We start from the raw sequence: 20,000 nt of genomic DNA, 5'->3' as shown, positions 1-20,000 counted from the left end.
TAATGATTCCTGGACTTAATTAACACAAATACCCTTGACTAGATAGTGCGCAAACACACCAGAGGTTCAAACAGACTGGACCTCGTACTCACCAATATGGGAGAGCTTGCACTCCCCCCAGTGTCACATCCTCACTGGTTAGGTTAGATCACAAAGCTGTCAAAATAAAAATCAACTTGGTAACCCCAGCTAAACCTGTTACAGTTACAAAATATTCCAAAGCAAACTACATCCTATTAAGTGATAGTTTGTCAAAATTCACTGCCCCTCCCTACCCTGAGTTCACTGCAAATTATGCGGAATTGCTCATAGAGACCATGTACAACCATGTAAATAGCTATATAAATGCTGCTGTATTTGCTAGAAGTAAGACCAAAGCAAACTCTAAAATTAAACCACATTGGTGGAACCCTAACCTTAATGGGGTATAAAATATAAGGGAAAAAAGTCATGGGTAAAGTCAGGAAGAACAATTCCTATAATGATAAGGTTAAAGTAAACATGAAACTAAGAGGACTAATTAAGTCCAACATGGCCAATTACAAGGTCAAGATAGCCTCACAGGCTAAAGACAACCACTAGGCCTTCTACAGCCATGGCCAAAACCTTAAAGGCAGCACACATCAGTGTGCAGAACTGATGGTCAGTGGTGCCACTTTCACTGAGCAGAGTGGCATAGCAAATTCTCTGGCTCATAAATTCAGCTCAAACTTCACCCCCCCACTCCCCCTCCTTCCTCCCCTCATGAAATATCTACTAGCATGGCCCCCCCTCCCCAACTATTAACAGGAAGCAGGTCTTGGCAGCACTCACTAAGGCCAAAAACACAGCTTCAGTGGGCCCCAATAATACCCCCTGTATGCCTTCTAAATAGCTTGGAATGTGACATACCAAGACTACTTGTCACTATTCAACTATAGCCTCAAAACAGGCTTTGTACCACTAGAATAGAGAACTGCAACAGTTATCCCATATCACAAGGGTGGACCATCAACCAATCACAGAAACTACAGATCTATTAGTCTGACTAATCTAATATGCAAAGCCATCAAACGAATTATCATTGAAATGATCAACAAAGACATAGGCAACCTTCAGATACTGGACCCAACCCAGTTTGACTTTGTCAAGGGAAGGTCATACCTAGTAAACCTGGTGGACTTCTTTGAGAAGATCACCAAAGCAATGGATAAGAGGAAAACAGTGCATAGCTCCTATCTGGACATGGCAAGGGATTCGATACAATACTCTACATTGGTACAGCTGAAAAACTCATCAAAATGGTCCTAAACCGCTACATAACTCACTGAATTGCCAGCTGTCTCTCAGACAGGACTCAGGAAGTCAGTATTGGTGATACTACCTCTAATAAGAGATCACTCACTGGCAGAATACTTCAGGGCTCCGTGTTGCAACTACTGCAATTTGGCATCTTACAAGAGGGTCTAACACTGGCAAATGAGCAGTGTCAAAGTCAACAACTAAATCTCAATACCAAGAAATGCATTACTGTGCCTGTTGGGAAAACTTCCACCCAGACTAATTACTCCATCAATAAGATATCCTTAAGACTTGACCAAATAGTCAGGGATCTAGGAACATATGTAGACAGTAATCACGCCTTTGACCGACATGTGGTCAAGGTAGTAAGAAAATCATTCTATGGCATCCAACTTATGTGTTATTTTTCCTTTTCCCCACCTCAGTATTTTTTCACTTTTCTTTCCTGATTTATTTCTCTTTTCTGACATTTCTGACTTCAGTCTCCCCTTTTCCTACTGCTAGCCTACTAACCTGCATCTCAGCTGTTTTTGAATAGTTTAGCTACTGGAACGAATACTCGTTTTAATTTTTCACCTTACCTCAAACTTCTCATTATCTTTCTTTGTAACTTTGTATAATTAAACCAAAACTGTCAGCCTTATCCCCTACAACCAGCAAAAAAATAAATTGCAAATATTAATATGAAAACACCAGGCACAGGCTTCCCAAGCACTCCAAAAGCCATAGCAGTCCACTCAATGTATTAAAACGAACAGTCTTGTATTCACATCAAGAACTCCATCAGATTTAGCACTCTCGTCTACTGCACCATAGACTTCAACAGAATCATTTAATAAACACCCTTCACTGATACTTATACCATTTTCAAGCCAATTAATTAATTAATTAACAACTACTTCATTAGCTTAAGGCAACAGTAACAAACTACCATATGTAAGTCCCAATTCTAAGAGACTACTAATATAAAACACTGAAGTAAATAAAATTTATAAATACCTGTTGTTATTCATAAAATGTTAAAAGTCTAATACTAAAAAAAATGTATTTATGTGTTAAACATACATATACAATGTTCAAATGACAAGCTGAAACTTTACCTAAACATAAGTAAAAGTGTGACATATTTATGACAATAAAATACTCACATACATATTATTATATTTACTATTGTCTTAATTCTAGCACAGGTGTAATAGTAACATTGTCATTAATACCAGGGGTACATGCTGGATTTAGCAGCAACTGCCATCTCACCTTTCTCTTCTTCAAAATAGCTTTTATATTTCTCCTTGGGCTGTGAAATAAGTATTTCCACAATGCCAAACCTGAACACAGAGCAAGTAGGATTAGCTTCTATATGTCTATATAGGGCACTATTTTTATCCTTTCTCCTTATATTATAAAGATGTTCGTATATCCTGTTTTTAAAAGTTCTGAAGGTTTTCTCTATATATATAATGCTGCACAGGTATGCACCTAGCTAAATATATCAACTGTTTAGTATTACAGTTCCCTTCCATAAAAAAATGTCTTTGTTTTATTTACATTATCCAGTATAATATAGTTGTCCTCTATAATAGCAAAGCACTGATTACACCTGCCACATTTCTTTGTACCTTTGTTAGTTCTTCCTTGTGCTTGTATACCTCTATTATATTCAAGTTTATTTTTCAAATTCAAGGCAGTTTTGTACACGAAATTAGGCTTGTGCCCCAAGATTCCATAAACCTCAGCATTACCTTTTAGGTGTTCCCAATTTCATGTATCAATATTTTTTACAATTTCTACTGTTGGGTTATATTCCAATATTAATGCTCTACTAAAACTATTATTTCCCTCTATATTTCTATTATATACCAATTCTGCTCCTAACAATGGCTTATATTTTCCCCCCACTCTCTCATAACATATTGAGAAACATCATTAATCATAGAAATGGGGTATCCTCTACGCTTAAACATTTGGCCAATGTTGGCAATCTCAGTTCTCATCTCCTCATAATCAGAGGTCACCCGAGCTGCCCTTATACACTGCCCTTTCAGTATACTATTTTTTTGTTTCCAAGGATGACAACTAGTATATTCTAAATAAGAATTACTAAAGTTGCTTTTTCTATATATTCTAGACTTAAACCTTTTGTCAATGTGAGAGATGAATGTATCTAAATAAGCTATCCCTTGACTGTTGTAAGACTGTGTAAACCTTAAATAGGTACTAGTATGATTCAGATATCCTACAAATTCTTCGATTTCCTCAATAGCACCTCTCCATAAAGCAAATATATCTTCCAGGAAATGTACATATCAAATAATCTTATCTAAATACTGACTCTTAAAAATGAATTCTTCCTCCCAATCCAATAGTACCAAATTAGCATATATGGGGGCACACGCTGCCCCCATAGCTACTCTCTTAGTCTGTTTATATATTTCTCCTTCAAAATATATGATATTGTTCTCAAAGACTAATGTCATGAATTCTACCAATAGCTTAATCCTGTCCCATTCCAAACCTGAATATTTTCTCATACTGTTGCTATAACTTTCTAACCCTTCATCCTTTGGAATGCATGGAAACAAGTCTACTGCATCTATGGTTAAAAAGATTAGATCCTTGCCCCATATTTCAGCTTTCAGTCTACTTAAAAAAATCCCATGAATCTTTGACTAGGTGCTGAACTTTATCATAAATATGTTTTAAGGATCTAGAATGAAAGAAATGTCATATGTTTAAAAATCAATTCTACAAGTAATGAGCAATTTTAAAACTTTTCTCACAGATGGTGATTACTTAATGTGTATGTGAGTGGTGTGTATATACACCCACACAATTGTATAAATATAATTCAAGTGACTCAGTAAAGGATAAAGCAGGTTGCGTGTTTTATGAAAAATGGCTGGATGAATAGTTGGATGGATTTTCCATATTTTGCACAAGCAAGCCGTTTATCCTTTTAAAGGAAGTGCTTGCTAAGTGTTCCCCTTTCCATTGCCTTCTGATCAGGATAGAAAGAAGACATTTTGTTTTCAGTGATAGTTTTATGTATTCAGTTTTGAAATTTGATACGAAGCAAATAATTCTGTATACTGTTTGGGTGTATTGTATATCCAGTGGACTCAAACATTCCTTTCCGGACAGCCTTGCCCAGGGAGTGGTCAGGAAGAACTGCCTGGTTATATAACTTACTTACAGTCACACAGTACACAATTGGAACCCTGGAGTATAGGGATATATAACAGCTCATAGCTGCAGTCCTTTTGTGATAAGTAACTGGCAACTTTTTATACATTAACTGCAATTTGCAAAAGTCTTGTGGCAGTATTTTGGCACTATTTTTTTTATTTAATTTTAAAGAATGACAAACTGTCTCTTGGTGACAGTATACATAGTAATGGGCCTTGGTCTTGTCCCTTATCTGCTTCCACTAGACTATTTGTTGAAATAGTTAGAAATGATGTGCTCAGATTTGGGAACATCACCTTGTAAAGAATTCTGTTCCTTTTTATTAACTGTGTAGTCCACTGTGTGCAAACATCTTTTTTCAGGAGCAACCTGGGATGGACTGGGTACTAGAAACACTGTCTGGTAATGAGGTGAGGGCAAGGGTCAGTGGATGTGAGGCAGGGGGGCCTCATAGACTGAAATCAGCCTAAGGAATATTTACTATGCTACTGACTATGATAGTAAAAATGACAGCAAAGGGTGGTATTTAAAAGTATTAAGTTCAGTCCAAAACCTGAAACTTCAGAAAATGAATCATGTAAGGTTAGACAAACTCTTCACATGTGAGATGGTAATAATGTGTTTGTGAATTTCACTTGTTGTCTACTTGTGCTGGTGTGTCTACAGTACAGTGAGTGAGTGAGTGAGCGAGTGAGTGAGTGAGTGAGTGAGTGAGTGAGTGAGTGAGTGAGTGAGCGAGTGAGTGAGTGCGTGAGTGAGTGAGTGAGTGAGTGAGTGAGTGAGTGAGCGAGTGAGTGCGTGAGTGAGTGAGTGAGTGAGTGAGTGAGTGCGTGAGTGAGTGAGTGAGCGAGTGAGTGCGTGAGTGAGTGAGTGAGTGAGTGAGTGAGTGAGTGAGTGAGTGAGTGAGTGCGTGAGTGAGTGAGTGAGTGAGTGAGTGAGTGAGTGAGTGAGTGAGTGAGTGAGTGAGTGAGTGAGTGAGTGAGTGAGTGAGTGAGTGAGTGAGTGAGTGAGTGAGTGAGTGAGTGAGTGAGTGAGTGAGTGAGTGAGTGAGTGAGTGAGTGAGTGAGTGAGTGAGTGAGTGAGTGAGTGAGTGAGTGAGTGAGTGAGTGAGTGAGTGAGTGAGTGAGTGAGTGAGTGAGTGAGTGAGTGAGTGAGTGAGTGAGTGAGTGAGTGAGTGAGTGAGTGAGTGAGTGAGTGAGTGGGTGAGTGGGTGAGTGAGTGAGTGGGTGGTTCTTCCCAAGGGATGTTATAACAGCTGTGCAGGCTGTGGGATGATAGTAAGTCTAAGTGAAAGTGATTACTCAAGGCTAATATTCCCAGCATTACATGTCATTCCCATTGCAAGTGTTTTCTTTCATTATTTAGTCCCAATATTGTGCTTAATGGTGCTAATATGGTTAACTCAATCAAGGAACCTTTTCTTGGGCTGCCTTCAATGATTTTAAATTATATGCCATTGTTAGCATATACCTTAATGGTGGAGATTGCATGTCTACTTCTGTATGCCATAGTCAATATCTGGCATATATGCTATAAAGTAAAGAAATTGACTGGATTGCAATGTTTAGTAAAGAAACACTGATGCTTTCTACAAAAAGTACTATATGTAATACATATACTTTGAAGCATAATATGTAACTACTGACTGATATTTCTGTGCCTTTTTTAGGATGATATATTTGTCATTGTTGATGATCACCCAAAGAAGGAAAGGGAAGGCAGAAATGATAATAGCCATGAAGCACACAAATTAAGGTATGAAAAAATGCATCAGTGTGTTGCATCAATATAAGCCAGATATAATTAATAATAAAAGTGAATACTAATGGTTAGATTTGTTAAGGCATCATGCATATGTTAAAACTTCTGAAGGACAATACACAAATGATTTATTTTATTTTATTTTATTATTGCATTGTGAAATGGAAAGGTTCACATGTAAAGCTAGTCTTCCTATTTTCTGTCATAATTCAGTTTTCTACATCATTGTATAAAAACATTAACTGAGATGGAAATAGCAGAATATTTCAAGATAGAAATACATGTCTGATGAAAACTGACTATGCAAGGCATTTACCTGTGTTACTAATAGCACAGTCTTGACTGACAGCTAAGGTGTTGGTGGATTGACCTGCGGGATCAAGAGTCTGATAACTAGATTACCTTTGTTAAGAAGGGGGTCAAAATAAATTAATGATTTCCTGTAAGAGATTTCCTGGTAAAGAGCATAGGTTAGTACTGTCTAGTCAGTCATTCACAAAAAGCTGGCATGGTAACAGCTCTACAAAATGAAGCACTCAGTACTCTGCACTTAATAGCCTACATGACAAATCCTCATGGTATATTGTTGAGTACTAAGGGGTATATACAGGTCCACATGTGTGAAATAACTGTATGACCAGCTACAAACCTACAGCTTGTCATTTCTACTTACCAGCTCTGAGGATCTTCACATGCTGCAAGAAAAGGAAACGCATTTCGACAGGAACGGAAGACAAGTGGAAAAGGGCATAAAACTGTTGCATAAAGTTTGAATAGGGGAAATGGGACTCCAGTGAAGCCATGCCATATCTGTAATGAAACTACAGTTCATAGACGTCAGACTAAACAAGTTTTAAATCAATTACTCAGTGCAATTTGGGTATTAAGGATTTCTACAAGCTAGGCAAGTGAAGAAATGTTAGTAATGTAGCAAAAAAATGTATATGTGTATATATATATATATATATATATATATATATATATATATATATGGTTCCCCTTCAGAAGGTCGAACAGCTGAAATCTCGAAATGCATATGGTCAAGACCATATGCTCAAAATTTCAGAAACTCGACCTTCTGAATGGGGATCGGCATATAGCGCAGAATGGGAGATTTCCCTTTCTGTGCTGTAATGCGATCTTGGAGTTAGAATAAATAAGTAGCTTGGGGTGTGGGGTGCAGGGGGGCTTGCACCCCTGCAGAAACACTGTTTTGTGCTTTCTTTCTTTTGTTTTCTTTCCCTTTCAGAAGGTCGAGCTTCTGAAATTCGAGCATATAGCTTCGGCTATACGCATTTCGAGATTTCAGCCGTTCGACCTTCTGAAAGGGAACTATATATATATATATGTGTGTGTGTGTGTGTGTGTGTGTGTGTGTGTGTGTGTGTGTGTGTGTGTGTGTGTGTGTGTATGTGTGTGCGTGTGTGTGTGTATATATATATATATATATATATATATATATATAGATATATATATATATATATATATATATATATATATATATAGATAGATAGATATATATATATATATAGATATATATATATATATATATATATATATATATATAAAAAACAACAGAAATTGATCATTTTAGTGCTCTTCTAAAAGGAGTCTAAGTTCCAAGTTAAGTGAAAGGTTTGACTAGCTTGAACCCGTTTCCTCCTAGTTTCAGCTTTATGAAAACAGTTCATCTGGTTCGCAGTATCAAATCAGCCTACATTACTTGCATGACCAACTCTACTAAACTTTTTTTTCAGTCTCTCATTATGAATGTGATGACCGTGCCCTGGCCCAGCAATCAAGGAGCTTCAGTCCTCACCACTAACACCAGGGAGGTCATCTCCTAGAAGAGGAAAGGATAACTAACACACACAGTAAAGTACAACTTCCCTTAAGTGCACACAGTGAACACAGTCAGTCTGGGCATGGTTGCTCCCTTGCTCACCAGGTCCCCAATAAGACTCCCCACTGGCACAGCTATAGGGTCCAGGTCTTAGCCTAACTGGGCAAGCTAGAACCTCCAGTACCCTCTCTGTCCAACCAGTGCCTCTTGTCCCTGCCAGGTAGCTGACACAACACACACACACTTTGAGATAAGTATTCATACACCTTAACAGACTCTCCTGGGAAAGGCTGACACAGATTCTCCAGCTGTGCCCCTTTACCCAGACTATACGGTAGTAATTACTGCCACCACCCAGTTAATAATATCAGCTACTAAAAGGCCTTCAAAAGGGTGTCCAATTATTACTGTGTAATATTAATATCCAATGGTAATGTGACTATACAGTCTAAGGCTTATCAGAGTAGCCTATTACAATAAACTCTATATAAATATGCAATGTACTCTAGAGCTTATCTCTACACAAATCACTCGGGTAGAAGGTTTTAAAATATTTAATAATAAATAATTAAAACACAAGACAAAGCTACTACACCACAGAGATATCTAAGAGTTCAGAGATCACACAGAAACTTAAAATAATACAGTAGGACAGGTCTGATTTCAAAGAAAAATACATAATTAATCTTTACTAGCTTTAACTATTCCTACAAGAAATCACAGTGCTAAAAACTTACATGTCAGCTTAAGCAGAGTGCTGGTAAGTTGGATGTCCAAAGTCAAAATGCTTTCTAGTCTCTTGTGAGAAATAGTATTTAAACATTACTAACAAACATGTCTCTAAGGCCCTCCCAAAATTACATCATTGTTGACACTTAGGTTTTCCCAGTATTCATATTGCATCATCTTAACACCTGGTTTGAGTTCTCAGGCCACAAACTGCATTATTTAGCAATCTAATACCTCCTCAGAAACTTACAACAATACAAGGCATTTGACATATACATTCTAGCAGAAACCAGAGCAATAAAACATATTCCATATCTAAATTCTGGTCATAAACTTTAGCCTTAAAACAATGGGCATGAAATCTTCAACCAGCTGCCCTGGAGCCAAATTCTAACATAATAGGGTACAACATTCTTCAATGGGCCAGTAGAGTGCAATGTTGTCACATATTTTGCAGTTCCACATTTCACAATATTCTTTTACATTCAAGAAAACATGCCTGTGTTTTACATTTATTTACAAATGCCAGAATTATATATCAAATTCTATTTGACTATGCTGACAGCCTTCGCCCATCTCTCCCCAGTCGTCACAATGAAATCTTAGGAATCTGTGTATTGCTATGTTTAATTTAGATTTACTTATCTTAGCATGTGCTGATAAGCTGCTACCTAAATCCTTGTATCAGTTTGACTTCCCATGTATTGTTTAATAGGGATGGTTGCATAAATACATTTTCTCTTACAGTCATGATTTAGCTCATTACTTCTGAAGTGAAGCATAGCTTCTTGTGAGCCAGTTCCCTTTCTACAAGCTCCTCAATATAACTTACTGTAGGAGCACTGCAGTTGTTATAAAGAATAGTTGTGTAAAATGTTACCATAACAATAGATGTATTTTTTTTCTCTGTTGCAGTATTCATAACATGAGGGAGTTCCCTGCCATGGGAGACCCAACATTGGCCAGTATACAAAATACTTCACTAATGTAGGGTGCGTGGTATGTTGCATGTAGGCTATGATCATATATCAGCCATAAAAGTGATGCACACTCTCACCATCTTCAGAACTGACCAGCCCAGGTGGAATGCCAGCCTATGAAAAAGAGTAAGAATCATCCTAGAAGAAGCAAGATCGGGGGGAAGGAGGGAGGGATAGGAATGCTGCAAAACAGAAGAGAAGGGCTTTTATCATTATGGTAAGATTTTACACAACTATTCTAGGTCCTTCTATTCATCTGTTGGCAATATTCATAACATGAGGGAAAATACCAAAGCTCTTGAAGTAAGGGAGGAGGGAGTAGCTGAGGAGCTTTCCAGCAAGCTCTGCAGTATGGCTCTGGCACATCCTTATCTAGGTTTAGAAATTACATCTAATTTATAGTGTTTGGTGAAGGTATGGACTGAGGTCCATGTAGCTGCTTCAAGAATTGAGTTAGTGCCCAGTCCCTTGAAATAGGCTCCAGATGAGGCAACAGCTCTGGGGAAATGAGTCTTAACATGGGAATGGAAAGTCTTTCCATGGTGAGTGCAGTAGAAGAAAACAGCCTTGGAAATCCAGGAGGAAATAGTCTGCTTGGACACAGCCTGCCCCAGAGCCCTGGGGTGGTAAGAAACAAAAAGCTGATCTGACTTTCTAACAGCCTTGGTCTTATCCAAATAAAATCTAACTTGTCTGTGGACATCTAAAGTATGGAGAACCCGCTCACTAGAGTTCTGAGGAGAAGGGAAAAAGACGGGTAAGTGTATGGACTGATTTACAGATAGGTCATTGATTACCTTAGGCATAAATGAGGGGGCTGTGTGCAGGGATACAGAAAGAGTGGAGATACCATAAGAACCTGTAGCTCAGACACTCATCTTGCTGAAGCTAAGGCTAGGAGTAACACAGGTTTCCATGAACAGTACTGAAGAGAAGCTGAAGAAGCTGGCTTGAATGGTGGGAGACTTCAGCTTTTCCAAAACAAACATAAGGTCCCAGGGAGGCGGAAAAGATTTCCTGGGAAGTCTAATGTGTAGGACACCTTTAAAAATTGTTTACCTTAAATCTGCTAGCTAAGGGTGTAGATAGAGGCAAACAGGCAGATATGGCTGATGTTATGAGCTTTTACTGAAGAGTTAAGGCAAACCGGTGTTGGGCAATTCACACAAATAAGTCAAAATCAGAAATGTTGAACCTGCACTGTTAATGGCTTCTGTTTAGATTTCAGACACAAGATTCAGTACTCATGAAGTGCTAAGGGACCTGAGATCACAAGCTGACTATGACCTTAACTTCGACCACCATGTGTCTACTGTAGTAAGGAAAGCTTTCCACAGAGCACACTTGATTATTAAAGGCATCAACACAAGAGCAAAAGAAGTTATAACTCCCCCCATGCTCGGCACTTTTCTGGCCCATAATTGAGTATAATGCCCCATTTGGCTTGTACCATACTAAGCCCCTGCAGCAATTAGAGAGACCTCAGAGGTTTCTAACAAAGAAGCTCAAGGGGCTGCAGCATGTGCCTTACACAGACCAACTAAAGTCCCTGTCACTTTACTCCGTATCATATAAACTTCTTAAGGGAGACTTATGTCTGGCCTACAGAGCAATCCAAGACCCAGACCTAATGAACTTGCTGCACATTCATAAATCAAATGGGACTAGGTATACCCATTCTAGGGACCTAAATATGGCCTGTGACTTAAATAGGGCTTGCTGGAGGGACAGATTTATCTCCCAGCAACTGTTGCATCTTTGGAACAGGCTACTGATTCATGTGAAACAGAATACCTCTATGACAATATTCAAGAGGAACCTGGATGAGTGGATGGAGCACAGTAAATTCTTGCCAGAGACAGAGCCCACAACCTTCCTGAACATGGGCAGTCATCACTAAATGCAGCCTTGGGTATTAACAAGTATTTCTATGATATTACATTGGGAAGAAATAGCTAGGCTTAAAATGGCCTCTGGATTGATAGCCTAGTAATCTCCTGTGATCCTATGATCATATGATTGAAAATCTCTTCCAGTTTGCTAAGTATGATTTTATGGTATTTGGTTTTCTGGCCTCCTACAGGACTGTGAGCATGTCCTCTGAGAATAGGTGTCTGAAAGGGATAAGTACCCTATCACCCACAGGGTCAACTCAAGAATCGTCAAGTGGGGATGGATGAGGGTCCCTTTGTCTTGTGTGAGAAAGTCCACTCTGTGAGGAGACTTGTGGTAATTGCCTTTGGCTAAATACAGGACAAGAAGGAAACAGTGCTGTCTTGGCCAAAAGGGAGTCACCAGCAAGAGTTTTGGTTTGTCCTACTGAATTTTGGACAGGACTTTTGGTATGAGGGGAAGGGGAGGAAATGCATATAGAAACATCTCCTTCCAAGAGAAAGGAATGACATCCACTTTCCAGACCAGAGGATGGGGCTCTCTGTCACAAATCTGTGGAAGTTGTCTGGTCATAGGGGAGGCAAAAAGCTTTGTTTGAGGAATACCCCACTGGGAGACAATGTCTAAAAACACATCCCTTTGGGATCTGCTCAGGTAATCTGCTATATAATTTTGAGAGGATGGGATGTACGCTGCCTGAATGGTTACCTGGGATTTTACTGCCAGCTCCAAAGTCTGAAGAGACAGTCTGTATAATAGATAGGATTTGGTCCCTCCTTGTTTGTTCACATACCAGGGGACTGTCATACTGTCTGTGAACAGCTTTAAGAGGTCCTGGTTGGAATAAGGGGTGGAAAGTCTGCATGACCAATAACATTGCCCTCATTTCCCTAACACTGATGTATCCTTTTAATTGAGAGGAAGACCAAATTCCGTGTACTTTCAGATGGCCAAAGGTTGCTCCCCAACCTACATCTGAGACTTCTGTGCAGATCTCTTGACAGGGAGCAGGAGGGTATAAGGGTAGTCCTGGGTTGAGTGACACTTGATGTATCATCCACTCAAGTTCCCTCTTCAGACAGGGGATGAGGGGAATGGAGAATTCTAAGGGGTGCTGGCGTTGTATCCAAACTGATTTTAGATACCATCCCCATTCTCTCATGTGGATATTGGCAAAGGGGAGCATGGAAATGGTGGATGCCATGAAGCCCAAGACCCTAAGAAACTCTCTGGCTGTAATATGGTGAACCAGTAAAACGTTTTGAAAGTAAGGGATGAGGTTCTGTATCTTTTGTGGGGGAAGAGAGACCCTCATAAGCTCTGTTTTAATCCTGCACCCCAGGAAAATTTGGTCCTGTGAAGAGCTGAGAACTGATTTTTCTAAGTTTATGGTGAACACCAGACTTTATAGAAGCTTGATGGTAAAGGAAATATTTCATTGCAACTCCTCTGTGGAGGTAGATAGAAGGAGGTCATCCAGATACGGAAACGTGTATTCACTGGAGTCTGCAGTGGGCAATCACGGAAGCAAGGCACTTGGTGAAGACCCTGTGTGTGGCAGAAAGCTCAAAGGGCAAGGCATAGAATTGAAAATTCCATGATGATACAGAGAAGCATAAAAACTTCCTGTAGTTGGGGTGGATGGGAATGTGCAGATATGCATCTTTGATATCCGGGGTAATCATGAAGGCTTGAGGCAGAATGAGTGGTAATAGTGTCAGGAGGGTCCATCATGTGGAAAGTGGGTCCTCTTAGGAAGGTATTGAGATAGGACAGGTCAAGAAGGAGTCTCAAAGCACCTTCGTTCCTGGGCACCAGGAACAACCTGGAATAAAATCCTTTGCCTACTTGGTTGTTGGGGACAATCTGGGTGGTCCTTTGGTTCAATAATTCTAACAAAACCTCTGGGAAAAGGGCAAGTTTTTCACTGAGAGGTTGAGAGATGCCCCTGCAGGAGGGTAGCTGGTCCCACACAGTGAAGTACCATTTTTGAACAATTGAGAGGATCCAGGCATCTTGGGTTATGCTTTTCCAGGCTGGTAGGGATAGGGGAAGGCACTGGGAAAGAGGGATATGGGTGGGAGAGTGAAAGCAGTCAAAGAGAAAATGGCTTGTCTGGAAAGGGTCGCTTAGGTGGTGGAGTTGCCGGTGGGGCCCTAGGCTGTTGTGGTCTCCTGTCACTCTTTTCTGTTGTGTGTTGTATGTGATGGGAATGTCAATGCACCAATACAAGCTTAGCAGGGTAATTTCTTTGGAACTTGGGTACTGGGGAAACAAAAATATTGTTTTAATTCCTGCAGTTTCTTACCCTTTTCCTGCAATGATGTAAACAGGTTAGCAGCTGCAGCTCCAAACAAGGCTGGATTTTCCAGAAAATTATCCATAAGTTTGGATTTTTATGTCTTCAGGTAAAGGTTGAAGTCTTACTCAAGAAAATCTTCCTATCACTGATCCAGAGGTAGCTGCCATGGTGGCATAAGTGCAATTTATGGAGTGACATGCTACTTGAGAAGAAGAACCAAGCAAAGAACCAGTCAGGGTTTATTTTCTGAGTCAGGTGAGCCTGAAATTATCTATGAAAGTGCAGACGTAAGTTGTAAAGCAAATTTGTTAATTTGTGTCTGATAATTTATGGTCCTGAATGCCAGAGTGGCAGAAGTGTATACTTTTTTGCCTAGTCTATCCAGGATCCTACCATCCTTATCAGATGGTAAGAGGGTCGTGGAGGGCAGCAATTTTGATGGCTTGTTAGAAGCCACAGAAATTACAGAAGGGTCCGCAGAAGGACATCTGAAGAGAAACTTGCAATCCTCTGGGACCTTGTAAAAGCAGTCTGGCTTTTTTGGGGGCAGGTGGCTGAGAATCTGGTGCCTGTGATACTGAGGCAAAAGTATTGAGAAAGGTAGGCAAGATAGGAGGGATAGCTGATGGGCTAGGTGATTCCACCTGTAGTAGCTCATAGTATTTTTTTCTGTACTTCAGATACTTGGGTGCTATCCCATTTAAAGTGATCTTTCATCTTAGCTAACGTCTGTCCTAACAGGTCTTCCATTGGAGAGTCTGTACCATTTGATTCCTCTTCTGGGGAAGCATAATCCAGGGGGCCAGGGATCTGAGAAGAGTTAGCCAGGGATTCATTCCCTGCAGATGCCTCTTCCTCAGATCTTTCCTCTTCCCTAGTTCTTTCAAGTGTGGAAGGGGGCTGTAAAGCCTGGAAGAGGCCTAACTGACATAAGGGCATTGAAAAGGCCCTGAGTGAATTGTTGCAATTCTCTAGCAGGTTCTTTTGGTGGAGACAAATACTTGTTTTTTTGTTTCTTTTTCCTATGCAGGTTTGCTTTATGTAGGGCAGGAGGGCCCAGCATAGGCCTACATTCGATCAGGTTGGAATCTGACTGTTCCTTAACAAAGATCTGTGGAATCCCCTTAGGAAAAAACAATGAGTAATACTCAAAAATCCACCTAAGGGAAAAACAATGAATAATACTCAGAAATATCATGGCCTTTCAAACGCTTTTGGATTGACTTGTGTAAGAGACATCAAGTTGTTTATCACAAAAAGTATCAGACTAGAAAATGTTTACATCCTAGAAAAGGAAGTTGAAGGAACGTGTAGAGCTGTGGAATGAGTTAAATGAGCTACCAGGAAACTTTCTGAAGAAATGTGATTTGTTGTTTGTTTTGAAATAGTAACACGTTTGTGTAAGTGAAGAGATAAAAACACTGTGAGCTTGCAACAGAAAAAAAATAGACTTCATGAGATATAACCAATGGTGAAAGACCGCTATGAGTGAATAAGTGAAGAAAAAAAGAGTTTAAAAAAACAGCTAGAAAACATTCCTAAAAATGAAGAGAATTTAAATGGTGAAAGGAGAAGAGGAAAGTGTAGCCAATAATACCTAAATGTATTGAATGTTCTGTCACTGCAAAGAAAGAAGTAAGCATTATAAAAATATAATTTTACATTTTATAAAGATAAATTATAAATGCAGTATTAATGAGATGAAAGGATCTCAAATTAATAAATACCAATAATGTAAGATAGTTGAAAGCCTCCTTTTTTAAGTGTAAGCCTTACAATTGAAAGTCCTATAATGTATATATAAAGTATTTTGCAAACTTCAAAACATGGTATCCTGCCATTAAAGCCTTTTTGTAGATAAGCTTCCCCCTACACCCCACAATGTAGTGGCTGTAACATCCGCACCCTTATTAGTGATAAATACCAACTCAGCCATCACATATATCAGAATAAAAGGAAGACTCCAAGATATCACAACTTCAGACTTAGTATATATTCCTGGGATTTTTATATTCAGGCTCAATATTCCAGTCTTTGAATTTCATTAGCATCCCATATCTTTGAATATACAAGATGCCTTTACTCAGGACATATTTGTATAATTAAAAAAGAAAGTTATTGAGAGTGCTAAAATAAATATTTGGGCAAGAAGTAACCAAAGTAAAGGCTATTAATCCTTTTCATTTCTTGGTGTCTCTTCTATAGAAGAAACTTGCAATAATTATGCAATTTTCTATGTCATTCCAATATTTGTTTAGCATCTCAAAGAACCAATAATACAGTGCTGCAGAACAGTAAGTCTGATAAGTAATGGAGCAGAATTATGACATTTGAGAAAATTAAACATGACTTCCGAACACAAGATCTGAATATATTAGAGAGAACTGACAGAAATGAGAGCTATAGTGGGTCTTGATATGTTCAACATAAGCAGATGGCACATATGCTGACCACTTGAAATGAAATGGTAACAAAGGGCATGGCAGACAATGACACTTAAAAAGAGATGCTGCTCCTGCCTTGTATAAGAACAGAAAATATATAGAACAACTGACAAACATGACAACTGAAAAGGCACAGCAGCTGCCGGATATATTACCAGATAAGTGGTGCTGCTGCTGCCTGGTATAACAGCAGATTATGTGGTGCTGCTGCCTGGTATAACAGCAGAATATGTGGTGCTGCTGCCTGGTATAACAACAGAATAGCTGGAGCAGCTGTGAGCAACCAGATGCTAAGAAACTATAAATATTTACCACCTATATTGGCTCTATCAGTGATTAACATATTTGGCGCACACAACCAGTACCAGTTCATGGTAAAATGATTTGAACATCTCACAGAGCTGTACCACTCTGATCACAGATTTCATCTCTCTTGTGCACACAATAGCCTTTGTCTTTTAGGGAGTCGATGTTATTACAGATCCAAACAACACCTGAAACAAAGAATTAACCAAAAATATGTTGAGTTGTTCTACCGAGTTCTCATTTGTATTTAAAGGAGTAGTTTAAAGAAGGAGGTGAGTACAGTAAAAGGTAAATTTTTAAGCTCATTCTTCCTGCATAGACTGGAATGGAATAGTAAGTTTTGAGACATTCCTCAGACACTATTACACTGCACACAAAGAAACAGTTTGGTATGTAAAGGACACACATCTGATGGGGAATCATCAGTAACTATGCATTACGCACAACTTTTTTTAAGCTAAGAGCATTATTCTACCACCAAAATCCATTCGCCAGTCTGTCTTTTCAATGGTGCTTGTAGTTAGATAGTAGGTTTGAAAGGAATGGCATACCAGTTTTAAACCCTGAGTCAGTAAGTCCCTCTATGTCAGGGTTATTGATGTTAAGATGGCTTTGAGTGCTGCAAAGTCGTTATTAATGTTGGCTATGATAAAGCTATACTACTGCAATTTACTGTGGAATACAATTTAGGCAGGTAATCTGGGTACATGGATGGCCTACACTAAGATTAAATGCTGGCTTGTCTCCAGGGTTAGGCCCAACAACTCCCACAACTAGGAGGAAGGAACAGATGATGTGACCATGGTTAAAGAAATAACATAATTACTATAATTAATATGTGAGCCTAACAACCTATTTTTATATGAGGAAGCATTATAGCAGTTTATTAATGTTAATAATCCTATAACTTCAATGTTGGATGATGAAATGGTATCACATATTAGATAACTGCTTGTAGGAATGGCTGGCATCAGACCAGTTCATGTGTGTGCAGCCATAAGATATCCTACAAGTTAGTGTTAAGCTCTCACTGGCCTTATCAAATGACATCAGTGTGATGTTCAGTATCAGGGAGCTCAATAGCCCCTCAAGAAATATGTTGTGCACTAATCAAAGTTATGACATCACAGGTCTTATTCACTTATTAAGTGAGATAGTAGCAGTGTAGGGCAGAGTCAAAATGGTTGCTGGTTACTGGCAGTTACCTTAAAGACTGATGCACATTATACAGGAGTAGCAGAAACAATCACAATTCAGATTTCTAAAGATTTTGATAAAACTAACAAATAGTAATGTGTTGAACCTCTGAAAGTGAAAGGAGCTATTCTTTCCTCTCATTGAAAAATGGCAGAGGTAGCTACAATCATACCTCCCAACCTCTTAGAGTAAAAACATCTGCACAAGGCATAAAATAATGGGGGGATGAATGCCCAAAAATATGACAGACTTTAAATATCGCTCTTATAAACTTAGAAAGTTGCTAGAATAACATGATTTTAGTTACCATGCACTTTCTGAAGGATATGAAGTATGAAACTCAAAAATGTCGTTATTTAGTGACTTTAGTCATTAGTGATTTTCCAACAAACCACAAATTTTATGAAGAAAAGACAAAAATATGGGGGGCAGAATCTGGGCATTCTGCAAAAATCTGCATAGTTGAGAAATATGTAAAATTTGTGTAAACAAATGACATACTTGTATTCTGAAGTAGGAGTTTGCACTCCATTTACTGATACTGCCTTAGTCAGAAAGTATAGTAATCTCCAACAACCATTTTTGTTGAACAGCAGATTGGAGTAATACTTAATAAATAATGTAGTGATGTGCATGTAATAACTAGGTCATCTGTTGCAGTATTCATAACATGAGGGAGTTTCCCGCTGAAGGTGACCCACCATCAGCCAGTATACAAAAGACTACTGTAGAGTGTGTAGTATGTCGCATATAGGCTACAACTGGATGTCAGCCACAAAAGTGACATACGCAGGCACCATCCTTAGAACTTCTCTGCAACCAGATCCGAACGCCAGATTCCAACATATGGTCTAACTCTCAGTCATTTGGGATTCCCCAAAATTCGGACTGGTCTTTCCACTCCCCATTCGGTTGGGGAGAAAAAAGTCAATGGATCTAGACAACCAACGAGGACAGAAACGCAAAGAGGCACCACAGCAACAGGTGCGTACTATAAAGTAAATGTGGACCCAAAGGGTCTAGTTTGGAATATATCACAATATGTCCTTTCTGAAGTAGAGACTGGAGACTGGATAAGGGACTTTTGGATAAGGGACTGGGTTTTATACCTATGAGTAATGTTGATTTAAGATTAAATACTATGCTGAGTATGCTTGACAATGATGCTTATGAAGTTATTGATATGACATAGCTTTCTAATATCTTAGAGAACATACACAAGTCTTTAATAGAATGTAGTAATATGAAAATATTAACTAAAGAATTATATGAATATTTCATTACTGAATATCCCATAATACCAAAACTACATGGCTTACCGAAAATACATAAGCACCCTACTCAACCTAAGTTTAGGCCAATAGTGGTGGGAGCAGGATGGGCAACAGAGGCTATATCCATTTATTTGGACCATGAATTGAAAAAATGTTTTATCTATGTACAATCAGGTGTTAAGAGACACCGAGCATTTTTTGAAAGATTTGTTTGAGTGCATGCAAACATGTGATGATATCACCGAGTTAGTATTGGTAACTATGGATGTTGAAGCACTACCAGTATTCCCAATGAGGCAGGTATCCCAATATTAAATACCTTATTAACAACGGATGGAGATATGGATAGATTCAAAGCAGATTTTTTGTTTTTTGTTAGAGCTGGTGCTCGACAATAATATTTTTCTATTTCATGATAAGCTCTATAGACAAAAGAGAGGGGTAGCAATGGGCACGAGTTGTGCCAATACATATGCTAACCTTGTTATGGTGGCATGGGAAAAGGAGAACTTGATGGGTCACCCCAATATAATATTTCATCAACGTTTTGTTGATGACCTTTTTTTGATTTGGAAAGGTAAAGAGGTGAATTGGTTGGCTTCCATGAATTTGTTAACTCTATGAGTGAATTTTTGAAGTTTACGATGGAATATTCTGTTAGTAATATTAATTATTTGGATGTCACACTTTTTAAGGAAAGACAAATGTTAAAAACCAAGGTATTTAGGAAATCATGTTATTGTCCGGCATTTTTGCATCAGGAGAGTATGCATAACCCAATCCTATTTAATAATGTTATCAAAG

The 20,000-nt window shown here is 38.8% G+C and overlaps 1 protein-coding gene across 1 annotated transcript in view; it reads left to right on the top strand.

Annotated features, from left to right (window-relative positions):
* Nucleotides 1-5,860: 5,860 nt before the first annotated feature.
* SLC28A3 (solute carrier family 28 member 3) overlaps nt 5,861-20,000 on the top strand; it is a 262,179-nt gene continuing 248,039 nt past the window's right edge. The window contains exons 1-2 of the mRNA XM_044060325.1: nt 5,861-6,004; nt 6,137-6,222. Of these exons, the coding sequence (XP_043916260.1) occupies nt 5,861-6,004; nt 6,137-6,222 (230 nt within the window). The remainder of the gene's footprint in view (nt 6,005-6,136; nt 6,223-20,000) is intronic.

Source organism: Protopterus annectens, chromosome 2.part0, assembly GCF_019279795.1.
Source record: "Protopterus annectens isolate FY-2018-M chromosome 2.part0, PAN1.0, whole genome shotgun sequence".
NCBI classification, from domain to species: Eukaryota; Metazoa; Chordata; order Ceratodontiformes; family Protopteridae; genus Protopterus; species Protopterus annectens.
This window is presented reverse-complemented; position numbering and strand designations above follow the sequence as displayed.